Source organism: Cygnus atratus, chromosome 1, assembly GCF_013377495.2.
Source record: "Cygnus atratus isolate AKBS03 ecotype Queensland, Australia chromosome 1, CAtr_DNAZoo_HiC_assembly, whole genome shotgun sequence".
Lineage (NCBI taxonomy): Eukaryota > Metazoa > Chordata > Aves > Anseriformes > Anatidae > Cygnus > Cygnus atratus.
In genome coordinates this window covers 140,039,765-140,056,138 of record NC_066362.1, presented here as the reverse complement: position 1 = coordinate 140,056,138, position 16,374 = coordinate 140,039,765, and the positions used below count along the sequence as shown (strand labels likewise).

At 40.1% G+C, this 16,374-nt stretch overlaps 2 protein-coding genes across 15 annotated transcripts in view; one reads left to right on the top strand and one right to left on the bottom strand.

Annotated features, from left to right (window-relative positions):
- REV1 (REV1 DNA directed polymerase) overlaps positions 1 to 2,255 on the top strand; it is a 57,243-nt gene extending 54,988 nt beyond the window's left edge. For 10 of the 13 annotated variants that reach the window (XM_050709512.1, XM_050709497.1, XM_050709491.1 and 7 more), the window contains 2 exons: positions 275 to 377; positions 1,835 to 2,247. In XM_050709512.1, coding sequence (XP_050565469.1) covers positions 275 to 377; positions 1,835 to 1,946 — 215 coding nt within the window. In that variant the 3' untranslated portion in view covers positions 1,947 to 2,247. Of the gene's footprint in view, positions 1 to 274; positions 378 to 1,834 lie in introns of all 13 variants that reach the window. The other 3 variants (XM_035558012.1, XM_035558011.1, XM_050709516.1) reach the window with 3 other exon arrangements.
- A 2,836-nt stretch (positions 2,256 to 5,091) lies between these two features.
- Positions 5,092 to 16,374, bottom strand: part of EIF5B (eukaryotic translation initiation factor 5B) — a 34,610-nt gene continuing 23,327 nt past the window's right edge. For both annotated transcript variants that reach the window (XM_035558024.2, XM_050713600.1), the window contains exons 13-24: positions 15,383 to 15,450; positions 14,065 to 14,206; positions 12,849 to 12,980; positions 12,081 to 12,263; positions 11,757 to 11,918; positions 10,225 to 10,356; positions 9,072 to 9,203; positions 8,869 to 8,945; positions 8,583 to 8,747; positions 7,464 to 7,602; positions 6,726 to 6,887; positions 5,092 to 5,881 (exon numbers count right to left, since the gene is read on the bottom strand). In XM_035558024.2, the coding sequence (XP_035413917.1) occupies positions 5,774 to 5,881; positions 6,726 to 6,887; positions 7,464 to 7,602; positions 8,583 to 8,747; positions 8,869 to 8,945; positions 9,072 to 9,203; positions 10,225 to 10,356; positions 11,757 to 11,918; positions 12,081 to 12,263; positions 12,849 to 12,980; positions 14,065 to 14,206; positions 15,383 to 15,450 (1,602 nt within the window). In that variant the 3' untranslated portion in view covers positions 5,092 to 5,773. The remainder of the gene's footprint in view (positions 5,882 to 6,725; positions 6,888 to 7,463; positions 7,603 to 8,582; positions 8,748 to 8,868; positions 8,946 to 9,071; positions 9,204 to 10,224; positions 10,357 to 11,756; positions 11,919 to 12,080; positions 12,264 to 12,848; positions 12,981 to 14,064; positions 14,207 to 15,382; positions 15,451 to 16,374) is intronic.

The following is a 16,374-nucleotide window of genomic DNA, read 5'->3' as shown; positions in this document are numbered from 1 at the left end:
TTGGCTCTAATTTGTTCTTACAAGTGAGGGGAGGAAAAAAGAGGAGAGGTTGACAAGCCAGATATTTCAGGGTGTTGCAGTCCATTTATGTGCAAAACTTCTGATGGTGGAGGGAGATATAGGAATACAGCAGTTGTCAAATTGGCACCTGATAGGCTAACACTGACATTTTTTTCTAGTATATTCTAATTATTCTATAATAATTTATTTAAATATACTTGGAGAAAGGTTCTCTTAGTTCTCTTCATTTTTTTAATATATTTTTCTTTTACAGATCCTATGGAAGAAGACATTCTACAGGTTGTGAAGTATTGTACTGATCTAATAGAAGAAAAAGATTTGGAAAAGTTAGATCTGGTGGTTAAATACATGAAAAGGTAGCTTAATTGCTAATGTTTGTGTTGTTTGGGCTGGTTTTGTTTGCACTTATCCACTAGGTACTTCAGTGTGAGACCACAAGTCTATTAGGCATTCCATTGATGAATGTAAATATTTTAAGCTTAAATTTTATTTAAAAAATGGGGTGAAAAAGGTTGGGCTGATAAAATAGGTAATCTGTGAAAAAGCAAAAGTATCATTTAATATTATTTGCTACAAAGTGTTCTGTTTCCAGCCAGAGGATAATTTTTGTCATCATTGTCCCTTCATCCTGTTTTCATTTGTCATTGCTGCCTTAGATCTTTCATCTGTTTCATCTGATTTCAGTTCTGTATCCAGATCTGTCTCACCTCTCCAACCCTATTAAATATGTTTTTATTACTTAGTCACTGTGTTCCTTTTGCTTCTCCCATGTGTCAGGAAGTCCAAGTTCCCTTCATGACGTGTTTACTCTCTGATAGCTGTGCTGCTCAGCTTTCAGTGTCTTTGGTTTGGAAAATACTTAATTCTCAGAACTAATCAGCACCCGAAGGACTACAACAGTGTAAAAACTTTGTTACACTTTTGTATTATGGGATGTCTTTAGGCTTCAGAAAATGAGAAATGCTCAGTGCAGTTAACTGCTTTGAATGCTGTATAGTCTTTATAAAACTCTTGGGAAAGCATCACATCCCACTCCTGGTGCTCCATGTATATGAGATGTGCACTGGTAGCAGTATGGCTCTCTGAAGGCTGATAAGCGTAGGACAAGGAACCAGGAGTCAAACAATACACAGTTGTCCATATGAAACTGATACCAGGTCCTACTAAGTTGTACGTGGAGGGGCCCCCTGCTCTCCTGTAATAGCCATCTAGAAGGGGATTTAGAGAGAAAAGACACAGGATGCATCTTAAAATGCCTGCCTTGGGCATTTTCTTCCTTTCATTTGCTTGTAGTGGCAGCTGAATGACGGAGTGAGCTCATACTTACCTCTGCGTGTCTGTGACTCTGTTCCACTTCTAGCAATACACACAACATAGTGCCCTCAATATGTGTTATTATAATGCCTTAATTATGATGGCATTTGTTGGAAGAAAGTTGTAGCATGTATGTCTTGGTTTGAGGAAGGAAAGATTGGGATCCAGAATCTTGCCATTTTTGATTCTTTAGTAAAGTTTTTAGAAGGCTACTGCTTTAATTACATGCTTACAACCACTGCAAAATGCTAATGTTTACGAACTGGTGACACTATTTACATCAGAAATATTGCTGGTGAATGTCAGCGGAACCTGTGGCATTAGCTAAGACTTGGTATATTTGAAGAGAGAAGGCTTTACCAAAATCAAGTCAAAATACAGCGTACCATTGTGATCTTGCTTTCCAGCGTGAAGACCAAAAGTAAATGTAAAAAAAAAAAAAAAAAAAGGTGGTTCTGTAGTTGTAATTTTCTCCCTCTTTTTTCCTTCTTCCCTTCAGGTTAATGCAATCATCTGTGGAATCAGTTTGGAATATGGCATTTGACTTCATTCTTGACAATGTTCAGGTAGTTTTACAACAAACTTACGGAAGCACATTAAAAGTTATCTGAACTTGTAGTAAAGAGCTTGATGAGAGCCTGGAGCTCTCTGCTAGCTGTGCCATAAGTGCTTGTGAGGTATTTGCAAAGTGCATGATAGTAATGCCCTGAGTTTTTATAATTTCAAATTTCTTTTTAAACAACAAAGTGTTTTGTACATTTCTTTTCAGAAAGTGCCAAATTTGTCAGTATTGCATGTAAATAATTGTGTTAAAATTCTTTTATTGTAGTATAGAATCTATTTACAAAATGTTTGTTTATAAAGTTTTATGGATTTTTACAGTGAAGTGTTTACAGTTGTTTAATAAAGAACTGTATGTATATTTTTGTACTGATTCTATTTTGTCATGCTTCAGTTGAATATAGCTAATCACTTTTATTAAAGCTGCAGCTTTGATTCATTTTACAGTGACATGGTTCGACACCATGCCCCTCCACTGATGTTATTACAGATGCAAGGCAAGAATATTGGCTCGTTTTCTGTTTCATCCTTCAAAGACAGGAACCAGGGTAGCCCGGCCCATCCACAGCACACGTGGCGCTAGCTGAGGCATAATTGCTCTCGGAGCTCTGTATATCCAGGTGCACAGCTGTCCCTGGAGCTGCATGCTCTTGAAGGAAAACGAAGGGTGAACAGTTACCCAAGGGAAGCACTGTATGCCAGGGAGTAGCTAACATGGAGCATGGTTTAAGTCTGTCTGTACCAGGCCTCTGAGTTGCTCTTGCTCTGGACAGAGCCACATTCTACTCTTCAACTACCACCCCAGAACGTTTATTTCCTCTGCAAGGTAACAAAATAGGTTGTAGTGAGTAGCAGAAGCCTTTCAAAAAATGGGTTTATACCTGGAACGACCCCAACAGTTTGTGTCCATGGCAGGGCTGTGTATGCTTGCATCTCTACAATTGGTGTTTTGGACTGTTTCTAGATGTATACCAGCCTCATCCAGTAACATTTGGCCGTGTATCTTGAAGTAAAGCTGTTCTTCTCATTCTGAAGAGAATGAAGACTGCAGTAGGCAGTACAGCTGGATGGGGAGTGCTCTGCAGCCAGTTGACCAGCTGTAGCACAGGGGACAGGTTTGACATTTGTAGTTGGTACTTTAAGCTTTAGGTTGCACCCTCAGCATCCCTTGTAACCCACCCTGGGAGAGGAACTAATGTGGCAGCCGTCTGGAACAAGGTGACTACCTTGGTGGATGAGGGGAGCGCAGTAAGTGTGCATGTAACTCAAACTGTCATGTGAGTCACCAGAGGGTGTTACTGCATCCAGAGGGACAGCAACGGACTGGAGAAATGGGCTGAGAGGAACCTCGTGAAGGTCAGCAAAGAGAAGTGCACAACAGATGCAGACAATCCTGGACCAAGCCCAGATGATTAAGGGAGTGGAGCATCTCTCATAAAGGGAAAGGCGCAGGAGAGCTGGGGCTGTTCAGCCTGGAGAAGACAATTTGGGGGTTAAGGCAGATCTTACCCCTGTGTACAGATAGCAAGGGGGGGGGGGGGAAGGGAGGCGCAGTTCAAGGAAACCAGAAACAGACTCTGCTCTGGTATCAAATGACAGGGCAAGAGGCAATGGGATGCAGTACAAAAAAAAATATCTCCAATTCCAATTAAAACAACACATTTTGTTTTCCCTGTGAGGGTAAACAAACCCTGCAACAGGTTCTCCAGAGGAGGTATGGCGGTTCAATCTGTGGAGATATTCAAAATGCAATTGGACAAAGTCATGGGCAACCTTTCTCCTTCTCCATTTAATAAAACCAGCTTGGTAACTGTTTCTGTAGAAGAATGTATTTGCTGAAAGTCAAGACCATATTTTGCAAGTTAGGTGTCAGATACACAGCTTTGATCCTGTGAGTGCTGCTCAAGAAAAAAAAGAAAAGAGGATTACTTGTGTTTTCATTCTCTCTCATTGATCCCTGCTTCAAGCCCTTAAATATTTCATTCAAGGTACCTGCTTCCTTAAAACCTCTTACTGGAGGTATTTCTACAAGGTTCATAATAGCAGCCTGCAAAACTAGCATCATCCTTTCCCATGCCATACTTGAGGAAACAAGAATACATCAAGACCACATTGTTTCACATCAGTGTTCTTAACTTAAGAACTTTTTATTAGAGTAGCTTTCACGATTGCATAGTTTGCGAAAGAAAAATCATTACAATTAAATGCAGTCTCCTCACTGTGACACTTGAGAGCATTCTATTCTAAATCACTGACGCCCAGTGATGTGAATGTGTACCACACTCCAACCATACTGAAAAGGTCCTGGGTCAAGGGCAAGTTTAAAGTCTAACAAACAAAAAAAATAGTCTGGTAAGTTAAATTCCATTATCAAAGGTAGCACATTATTCAGTGTTCCTTTGTAATGGAGGTCATACAGTCCCTACCGTGAAATTCATGTTTGTCCAACCAAAGAAAATAAAGAAATTTAAGTGACAGAAGAAACGTGATCAGATCAAGCTGCTTGTTACAAGTTAGATTTTTTTTTTAATAAATATTTTAAATGCTAAAAATCTCAGCTACATGAAAGACCATTATCGACTTTGCTTCAGCTTGTGCTTTCGAGAAGTATTTGTTACACATCTCTCAATGTGAGTTGGCAGTTACCAGGAGAGCACCTGATTACACGTCAATCAAGCTGTCAGCTTAGGAGGGCAACCACAGGGAACAAAGGGTCAGGAGATACTGGGGTTACAGACTGATTCCTGGTTGTCACAAACCGCACTGACCAAATGCCTTTTGAACTGGTCCAGTCCCGCGGTGCTGGATGACTCAACTGGTCTGAGGCAGCATCCAAAGTCACCGCTTACTTGGGGACGAGCGCTCTGCAGGTGCTTACTGCCACTCTGAATAGTGGTTGAAAGATGCTGCATCTACACTCCACCCCGCGGCGACCTCCGGTAATTCTGACCTGCTAAACACCAGGCCTGCAACACCACTACTGCTGGAACACAACAAAAAGCATGAGCCACCGAGAGCGCCGCGCCCAGCGCACGCTCAGCACAGGGAAGAGAAGCCAGAAGAAGCCTCTGCTGCAATGCGCGTCTGTGACTTGGCCAGGCAGGGAGAGGCAAGCCTCAGCCCGGCACTTCACCGTCTGTAACAGCCCAGGAGGTGACATTTTGTTAATTGAAGCAAACTGTAAAACAAAGGGGCTACCATGTCCATCTCCTTTATTTGCGGCTCTGCGTTATAATGATTACAGGTCGACTTTGATGAACTGTACAAGCAGTAAAAGGCGGCCAACTATGCTTTACATCATTGTTTCACACAAAGCAAATACAGAAATATCCAATTGCCTAATTTTCTATTTAAAAAAATTTCTATAGGCACAAAGCAGAAGAATATTGGAAAAGAGAGTCAAGGGAAGAGGTATGCATAAATAAAGAAGTACTTCTTACATCAAAAATGTCCCAAGAATCACAAAGTCTGCAGAAGCTTGGTTAATCAAATACTGCAGTACTGATCTCATCAGTATAAAAGTGAAAGAGCTTTAGTTCTGTAATAAAAATTCAATTTATTTTACTTTATTTTGGAGAGAGGAGGGAAAAAGGGTGGAAGGAAAGTGTAAGAGAAGAAAGGGCAAACTTTAAAACAGCAGCCAGTATTAGGAAGGGCAGTGGGAAAGGTGAACAGGCACATTGGAACCGTGGGAACATGTAAATTGACCACTGTCAAACCAGTGTAAATTTCTTGGTTTCTCATGGAAAACATTTTATCCACATATTTTCCTCCCAAACATATATCCAACACTGTCTTCAATATACGACTTTGTTGGTAACTTTTAGAACAGGAACAGCAAGTTTATTCCTGCCTCCCCATTGCTGTAAAAACTTATCTAGATGATTTCAAACACTTTCTTCAGCTCTACTATAAGCTGCCAGTCAGACTTCTGCATTTCGTCTCTGAACCAGTCCTTCAGAGCATCGATGGACTGACGACTGATCTGTAACACACAAGACAAACCCATCAGAAACACGTATTAATAACGGCAACTGCTTCCACCACGTGAAAGCTGATCCACAGAGAAGGCACCAGTCTACAAAACAGGAAAGCTACTTCTAAACCCAGTTTTGCTGCTGATCTGCTGCAGAGCTCGTCTCATTCATTTCCCTTCTTTGCTCCTCACATCTTAACCTGGACTGTGGTGACTGCAGAAGCACAGACCATCTCGCTCCTTGCGCAGGAATCCAAGCACCCGTGACAAAGGATGTTATCCTGCTTCCCCCAGTGCCACCAGCACTACCTCCCAGTCCTAACGTGTGGGGAGGGCTGCCTTACTGCACGGTGGATAATGCAGTTGGGAACACGGGGAGCTCTGGCTTTGCCTCTGACAGCAAAAAAATGTGAGCACGGGCTCGTCTCCTAGCCTGAGCCCAGCATTCCAGAATTGGAGCGAGTGAAGCTCTGCTGTTCATTGCACACATTCAAAACCAGGCAAACACGACGGCGCTGTAATGCCACGGGGGACTGCTACACTGCTCTGAGCACCAGCTACATACAAAGGTATGCAAACAGCTCATTTGCCATTTACCCTCTCTGGTGCAATAGGCTGCCAGGTATTTTTAGTTACAGTACATCGTTCCTTCGGTTCTCTCAAGCAGCACCACTACCGATCTCAAAACAAGGCTACAGAGAAACACTGTTGAGCAATGCCATACATGAATAATTTCAAGCATCTCAGTCTCTGATGGAAGGTTGCTAATATTAATTTTCCAGGCTTTGCGCAACATTTCCACTTCAAGCAAGTTACCATTGCGTCATAAACCAAAAATACAGATGGCTTTTACCTTACTGACGAGGATGTCTGTTGCTTCAAAATGTCGCCCATACATTTTAGGTGATTCACCAGGAATAGGTTCTATTTTAACACATACTTCTTGGCCTTTTTTTGCAACCTCCACTGGCTTGTGGTTTATTTCAATACTTGTAACTATTCCAATTTCAACAAACTGTAATACAATGAAGAAAGTGTAATACACACAAGCAAAACCCGTGCGCACACCCTCCTCTAAATTCCTGCCAGTTGCTCATCCAAAGCAATGCATCAGAGCAGCCACCCCAGAGCTTGCAAAGCCACGCATATCGCACAGGAAGCGTGTACAGAAAAGGGCAGCAGTACCAACCCACCTGTATTTCATCTGCCATACCAATTTGTTAACCTTCAGAATATCAGGACTTGAATTCCCCCCTTACTAGCAACCAGGAATGAATTTTGCTTCTTCCTTTGTATCACAATACAGAAATTGGAAGGGAATTTGGGAGGGAAGGTGACAGCCACAGCCACGCTTCTTGGTAGAGCACTGCGGAGGTCAAGAGGCTGTCTCTCTGCTGCAGGACGCAACTGTCCCAGCAGAGCACAATACCATGGCTGATCACTGGGAAGGAGACTTGATCTAACACTGACTCTCATCTCCTACCAAAATTCTGTGCAGTGGGGGAAGGCACACAAACGTTTCCTGGCGCCTCATCCCAGCGACTACCCGCTCAAACAGACGTCCATGGGGAAGAAAGAGGCTCTTACTTACATTTTTGCTGGGTACGCACATGGGAGTGCCCTGCTTCACCTGGCCTGCCTCCACAACGACACCCATCACTATTGGGTCACGGGAGTTGAAAATAAACTGAGGGAGTATTTTCATCTTGCAAGGGAATACTGCTATATGCCTGGGAGACAACACAGAGAAGGCATTTTGAAATAGTTGCTGGAACGGTGCGGGGAGTATTAACGGTTCTGCCTTCTCCTGCACATCCTGGGCATTTGTTCTAGCAGCGTCACTTGGGGAAGAAATAAGCAGGAAAAATCTCTCTTCCTGTCTTGTTAATCTAGTCAATGCTATCTTAGAGAACAATAGGCAACAATAATCAAGCATGGCTGGCATGGATATTATTTTGACTGGCTCAGGCATCGAGACAAGACCAAGACCAAAGGAACAAAAATTACAGTATAATTATAATCTCAGAAGAGCATGGGGACAGAAATATTGTTGCCACAATCCAATACAGTGACTCAAGAAATTCTAAATTTTTGTTCATGAGGAAGTATTTTTAAATGCTGAGCTATACAAACTCAAGTTTTGATTTTAAAAAATGCATATTTTTTCCCCGCGTATTTAATTTGTCATTACTTTACTGAGGACCAGCTAATTGCACAGACTCCAAAAAATAAGTTTTGGATCCTTATAAATCCTTAAATGATGGCATATTCATGTTATTACAATCACAATTAAGCTGTGTACACTGGAATTGCATAAGCATGAAACAATAGAACCCAAATCCTTCTGGTTGTTTTCTCAACCCTGCAAGACTAACCCATCTGTCAGAAACTAAGAAAGGAAACCAAGTATATAAAGCAAGCCTTACTAAAACACTCCATATAACATGATGGGTTTTGCTAAATCTCGCAATTGCTTCACAACTCCCACCCTACTAAATCTAATCCCAGATGTAAACATTTAGACTAGACTGCCGAATTCCTGAAAATTAACAGTTTATTGTCCTTCTTTCCTGCCTTCCTTCCTATCAGGAATGCATGCTAAGTAATAGTATGCAATCGAGAAGTTAAATGCAATTTCATTTAGTAATAAGACAATTAAAAAAGACTGTGTTACTTGGGAAGCACACAGAATAGGATTGCTTTTACTTACTTGAATTCTTCTTGTTTCTGTTTTTTGTAGTCTTGTCTATATTTTGTGAAGGCATCAAATAAGTGATAAATAATTTCAGCACTAAAAATTCGAACTCCTAAACTATCAGCCATTTCCTGTGCATCGCGTTCAATCCTCACATCAAACGCTAGGATGACTGCGTATCTGCAAGTAGAGATAAGTCAAACAGTTTACCAGACAGGCCACAAAACTAGAGCTAGGAAGGGGGCCTTCCTGAAACAGCACTGTGCATTTTTCAACACAGTAAAGCAAGGAATTTACTTACTGTGGGTCATGCTCCAACATAACTGATGCCTTCATAACGTCTTTTTTATGGACAGGACCTATATTAATTCCTGCGTACTGTTGAAGAGGAAAGCCACAGAAATCAGTCACTGACCTTTCTGAGTTGAAAGGAAACAGTTATCAACTAAAACAACAGAACACAACAATAGAAACAACATTAGATGTAGCACAGAAAGTACTTACTGGCACTTCTGATGTTTTAAGAAATTCAAGTAATGCTTCCAAAGACCCTAAAGTAGAAGCCTGGACATAAACACCCTTCTCTTCTAATTTGATTGCATTCAGTGTTTGCTTCAGTTCGTGTATTAGTTCATCCTTTAGAAAGAAAAGCCACTGTTAGTTCTATTGCCATTATTCCTCAGATTACAAAGTCTTTCTGTTCATGAGCTGCTGAAGTATGACAGCCACGCTGACAGGTACCAACTCACAGACTTGCAGCATAGGCCATACACAGCCAGCCCCGTGACATGCTGCAGCTTGTTTCTGGCATTAGAAAAGCCTGTACTGAACTATACTGGAGGATTTTGCAAGATGATGATCATGTAACACAAAGCAAATGCCCATCTGGGGTGCTGGTAACATTTCTCCACAGACTACACGTTGTTCCACCCAACACAGTAAGCTTTTGCCATCACAATGAGTGAACACACACAAAACACAATGTGTGCCAATACCTTTGGTTGCTCAACTGTACATTAACAAGAACAGAGGCCCCTAAAACCGTTAGCTGAAAAGGATTATGAATGCCCTGTATGCAGCAAGGCCTAGGCGGATATGAAAGCAGAAGGGCCATCTTGATGCTTTCAGAAAAGTTAAAAACTCTTTTAGTTCAAAGCCATTCCCTCTTGTCCTGTCAGTACACCCCTGACAAAGAGTCCCTCCCCAGCTTTCCTGTAGGCCCCCATTAGGTACCAGAAAGCTGCAATGAGGTCTCCCCAGAGCCTTCTCTTCTCCAGGCTGAACAACCCCAACTCCCTCAGCCTGTCCTTACAGGAGAGGTGCTCCAGCCCTCTGATCATATATAGTCAAAATATAGTCAGACTATGCTATTATGTTTTCAATCCTTATTGTGTAAGCAGAGGACAAGTCATCAAAATATCAAGGAAAGCCAAGGATCAAGACACCAAAAACATTACCAAAGCAACACTTCACATGGACACAAGGCTACGGCACGTTATTATAATAGTTTTTAAAATATAACATCCCCCCCCGCCCAAAAAAAAAAAAAAAATCAAGTTACTTGCATGCTGAACTCTCAATATTTGAATGAGCTTCATCACCAGAGAACTTAGTCACCCTCAGCTTAAGTGTCTCATTTTAACACTAGCCATCTCACCTTGAGGACTGGGACTTCATCCTCTTTATAAGCTACGAGCAGTGGCAAACCAGCCAGTGTTTTTTCCAAATCCTTCCCAAGAATCTTCACACCTTGAGCAGCAACGACCTCTTTGTGCTTTTCATACTGGTTCTGAAAAAGAGAATACACACTGGCAAAGAGTCCACGTAGCTGCTACACAGCAATATGAAGCAGTCCAGAGTTGCTAAAGATCTTGCCACCATCAAGCACACAAGCCAGAATGACAGTGAAGTCCAGCTCTCCCCATCTATCAGTAATTTTGTCTATTTCAAGTTCCTGATATGCATGTGTGTCTGTGTTTGTCTGCATGCTCCTCTCCCATCACATTTTGGGGAATTGTCTAAGGCAGAGATTCCCCATGCTTTTCTTTAAGCTGCAAGGCAGGTTCCTTTCTCAAATAAACATTTAATTCCTGCAAACCTCTACTCTTTAGCCCTGCGTGCCCAATATTTGGGGTCCTTTTTCAATGAAGACATCTCCTCGTGGACTGGCTGAACTGAAATGTATCCCCGTTGCCTGCTTCAAAAAAAATCCAGCTTACCTTGACCCACCTCCCCAACTAAAGTTTCCCAAATCAAGCGTCCTTCATCGCGGTGCTGGTACTCTATACCCCATCTCCCATCAAAGTACCAAAACCCATCTGACAATCTTGTTGACCTGGGAACCCATGATCTGTTACATTGCTGTTTAGTGCCACAAAAAACTTCTCGTAACAGTTTCACACACCAGTTTATCTTCCACTTTAAATAAAGGGAAGCACATGGACAGAAATGCTTTCACAATTCATACTTTACAGTAAACCGAATATATTCAACAGTTTCCAACAAAGCAGAGGATGTAACCTAAGCACAGATGTCAATACTCTTCCTGTCACTCTCTAACAGTTACTAAGTTATTATTGTAAAGCTGCAGTCAAGAGCAGGACATCAGACTTAAGGTTGTCCAAGGCCCTACCCCAGAGCTGCATTGGACTGCCAAACATTCAAGGTTTATTAGGACTAGGGCAGCAAAACCTTCAACGCTCTTGAAAAAGACACAACAATCCTGCAGAGGTCCTGGGCTTCACCACTCACCAACTGCTCCCAGAAACTTGCTTGTTCAGTTTTCTTAAATCTAAGTGTATGGGCTTCCTGTTATAGAAAACACTTTAATGATGCGTATTTTGACTCAGAAGTCACTGCACTGGTATACTCTGATTGCTACGTAAGATAAATATCTCCTCCTCACAGGTAGCCACATGCTTGAATCCCTTACTGAAGTGTACACGTCTTAATCCATGCTGCAAGGGAGCTCCATGATACTTTTCTTTGCCGCTCTTGTAACAGACACACCAGTTATATGCATATAGATTCACCCAGAAACACTAGATACGCACTGCCTTCCCCTTTAAGTCATCCTCAGACGCTGCTACTGTAACTGAATCCTACTACATTATCGGTTTTATCACAACTTGATTTTTGTTCTGGTTCTAAATGTTCTCTGCATGTCAATACACTAGGCAGTTTCCATACCTTAACTCGTAGCTCCTTCATAGGAGGAGGCAGCAGAAGACCTCTAATCTGAGTTACTATGGGACCTTCTACCCCAGGAACAATAATGGTGTCTCCTTCTTTCAGGCGCCCGTTAATCAAAATAACATCTATGGTAGTGCCCATGCCTGGCAGTGCTTTAACCTGAATGAAAGGGGAGGGGAAAAAAAGTTACTCTCCATTTAAAAACATGTTGGTTTGTTGTTTGTTTTTTTTTTCAATTAAATTTAATTTATAAGCAAGGTAGAAGGAAGTGGGGGAGGGAGAAATTTCTGGGTAAATTTCAAAGAATAGCTGTTGAGTTACCTCCATGACTTGAGCTCTCAGTTCTTGACACTCAGCCAGTCTCTTGGTCAGCATAGTTTGCGTTAGCTCAACGAGAAGAGCTATCAGACTTCCCATGCCATCCCCTGTGTGAGCAGAGGTAGGTACAAGAGAAACAAAAGTGCGGGGATCCTTATTCTCATAAAACAAGGCAGCATTCAAGCCCTGGAATCAGGATTAATAGTTACTTAGGGAAAAATACATACATACACACACACACACACAACCAGTATTAACAGTAACATCCAATCCTAGCCAACCACTACTGTATTTTTCAAATTAAAAAATAAAAAAGTTACTGGCGGTATACCATGGAACATGTAGGTTAAACCCACGGTTGGATGCAGAATGGGATAACTCTACAAAGCAAATTACCACATGTAGCTTCTGGAGACCAATGTATGTCACCAACAGATGTTCCCAGAATCGATGTGACTCATGCCCTGCCAGTGTCCGAGGGAACAAGGGACAGATGGGTTTCCCTCTGGCGATTCCCACAGAGGGAAAGAACAGGGACAGAGAACTTGATCTGCTCTTCATGACTTCACTGACCATGCACAGCAATTAGCTGTTACTTTTCTCCAGAACAGAACTCCAAAGATGGAGCGGTTAAAAGAGCTGGATTTAACAACAAAGTTTGGTTCATGTGTGGTAAACATCAATGTTTCAGAAGAGACCAAAAACACCACACCCACACACACCATTTTTGCTACCACTTCTAATAACAGAAGTTTGAATATTCCAACCTACCTGTTTCGCAAATTCCACTATAATGGCTTTTGCACGTTCTTCAAATTCATCTTTTGTATTCTTTTTCTGCTTCTTTAAAGTTACAGCTACATCTGTATCTGGACTTTTTTTCCAGTCATATAACCTATCAATCTTGAAAAAATACAGTAATGTATCATATTATGCAACTTAAAGGGCATCTTTATGTTTAAGTCACAATGTGAGAAATACTTTACCAGCCAGCATAGCTAGCCATCCATTTGCTCCAGTAGACAAGTTAAATCTATTTGCTTCAACTGCAATATTCTTTGTATGTATTCACCCAGTGTCAGAGTATTTCAGGACAGCAATACTACTTCAGATATTAAAATTTCAAATTATAATAATCAAGGTTCATATGGAAAATGTTTATACACATTAATTTCATCAAGTTTAGGATAAAACATTCAGATGAAAAAGACCTATATATAGCTTCACCTACACAAAAACATGAGGTTGGCTTTTTTTATTATTATTATTATTATTTGAAAAGAGACTGCACTCATTTTACAAATGAGTAAAACTTACTGATAAATTTGAACCCTTTCCTATCCTGCTATAGAGAAGGTTGGAGTTGTTCAAAACACACAGCTGGGTGATTTCCTCATTATAATTCATATAAGTCATCACAAAAACAAACAGCTCTACCACCACAATTTCTTATGCAAGGCATTTCTACCAACAAAGCTGAAAATAACTAGCTTTACCACCTAATACTGCAGAACCTGAAATCTTTCCCACAGTGATCAAATACTAGTGTTCAATGAGCCCTAAAGACAGCTTGTCTTCAAGTCACAAACTAATGAGTATCAGTAGCTAAAATAAAATAGGACTTGTAAAGATGAAGTTAAGTCTTTCAATATTATAAAAAGATAATGCAACTGTATGCAAGTCCATGTAAGTACTTATGAGAAAAAAAAATGAAGTACAACTTCCAGAAGTGTGAACCATTTACTGAAGTTCTTTAAGATAAACTTATCAGTGAGAACTCTGAAACAAAGTGCCAGATTGTTCTGCAAAGCTCCTGTAAAGCAACTGGGGTATCAAGGACAACAAAAAATGCAACAGAACGGATCTAATAACCCCTGTTTCAGTCTTTGCACAAACAATTCAAGTTCATGAAAGAAAACTGAAAATTGTCAGATGCAAAATACATTAGAGTACAAAAACATACTATTAGAGTGAAAAGCGATCTTACCTTGTTGAGAGCTACTATAAAGGGGCATTTCTTAGATTTCAACAGATTTATTGATTCAATTGTCTGTGGCTCCAAACCATGCATGATGTCAACTACGAGAATGGCGATATCACAAAGTGAGCTTCCTCTATTTCTTAGATTGCTGTGGCATTAAAAGAAAAAAAAAATTGTCGTGTAGCAACAGAACTTTAAGAAAAATACCAAATACCATGTCAAACTTGCATTGACCAACAAAAAGCTAAAGCTGATCAAGTAGTTATTTTTGCTTCAGAAATACAAAGAACTATCAATCAATGAAACACTGAAATTACACTGTAAGCGTAAAACCCATTTAACAGAATATATTTGAGTACATGTAAGCAAAAATAAGAAGAAACTACAATTCTCCTGACAGTTTTCCTACTATTATACACTTTTCTCAAGCTAAGCTACATTGCTTCATTTTGAATGAGAATTGAGAAGGTTACAGTGAAATCTGAATGAGACAGATCATAACAAATTACTACATGAACACTAAGATTATCAGACATATGTGGTGTTGGATAAAACCTGGATAGAAGATGAAGAGCTGTAAGTGACAGGATTGTAAGTGACAAGATGCCAAGGAACTGATCAGAACATTATCAAGTGCCCTAGGACCTGGTGTTTCAATGCTTTTGAAAGTTTATGTTTAAAAATGTCACATCAGTTTTAATCCATCTGTTTGGGGATTTCGTCAAAGCACCACCTCACCAAGAATAGTCGTGCATACCAACTTTTAAAGTTAAAAGTTGATTTTGCATCTTGCCTGTATGCCACTGGTGTTCCTAGACAGAATATGAACACTGGTAGGAGTTAGCCAACTTGTGCAATTGGTAACTTGCAGTCTTATGAACTCAGTTACGTCAACTGGAACACTGAACTGGAGGCTAGGAGAGAAGTCCTAATTTTTCATACCAGAGTACTTAGGTCACCTGCCATCCTCACCTGTTCTCTGGCTAGCTTCCCACCTCCATCTTTTCTCTTACACTATTTAGAGAAAAAGTATGTGGGTTTTTTTTTTAAGATACTCATGGCTCAATCGTCATGAAGATGGGAAATTAATCAGATGTAAAAGGCCAGGTATTAACCAGACATATAAAGCACCCAGAAAATAAGCAAATCCACTTATTCCTCTACTTTAGTTTTTATAAAGGGAGAAGAAACACAAATGAATTAGGCAAAGACATAGTACTTTGTTTTTATATATATATATATATATATATATATGTATATATATATATGCAGATGCTTCAGCCATCACTTCTGGGAAGTACAGTATTGTGAGAATGAAAATTACCTGAAAGACTCATGTCCTGGAGTGTCAATTATCAGCATTCCTGGAATTTTTATGTTCTCTCTGTCAAACTAACATTTCAAAATATTAGTCATCTTGGCAAGATCATTCAAGAAAAAAAAACTTAAGAGCTGGCAGCTTACTGACAGCACTCACTTCAAAAAATGCAGTTACATATTTTAAGGAAGGCCAGCACCCTCCATAAAAACAAATCAAAGCTGATTTCAGTATAAAAAAAACAGGATGCAACACAGCCCCTATGTATTAATTAGCCATAAGCTCAGATAACATTTTAAGATAGGGAGGAACGACACAAAAAACACGTTCAGTCTAGTGAGATTTATCATTCTTATTGTGAATGGTTTCCTCCTTCTCCACTGATTTTACTTTTTTTTTTTTTTTAAACAAATTGAGTTAAGTTTTTGTTAAAAAAACACTCGTTATAAAATTAAGAGAGATTTTACTGTTTGGGTTTTACAAGAGCTAAATGCCACAAACTCATCACTACTTTCAGCAGCAGCCAAATGTTCTGGGCAAACTTTCCTCATTAAACATCTCAGCACTTAGCTGACTAGTTTTAGAATTACTGAACTGAAGTTCTTAAATTACAAGTAATATTTCCATCCCTCAGAAACAGCCATCACTGCCAAGGTTTTTCAGTCAGTTGCTGCAAGCAAAATAGTAGTATCCAGAACAAGCAATGCACAACAGTTACAATAAAATTCATTACCTGTGAATTGGCCCAATTTCAGCACACACAGTAAAACAAAGTTGTTTTTTTAAACAGAAGATATACTCATTAAGTTTCAAAAGTCTTGACTTACAATCAAAGTATTGACAAATAAGCAGGCCATGAATGGAGCAGGCAGTTATTTGCGTATTTTTCTGAAGTTGCAATGCATTAACTGAAACCAAATGTATCAAATAAAACTGAAAATTGAGACAGCCTCCCATTTTAGTTTGGAGATGGGAAAAAAAGGATGGGAATTAAAAAC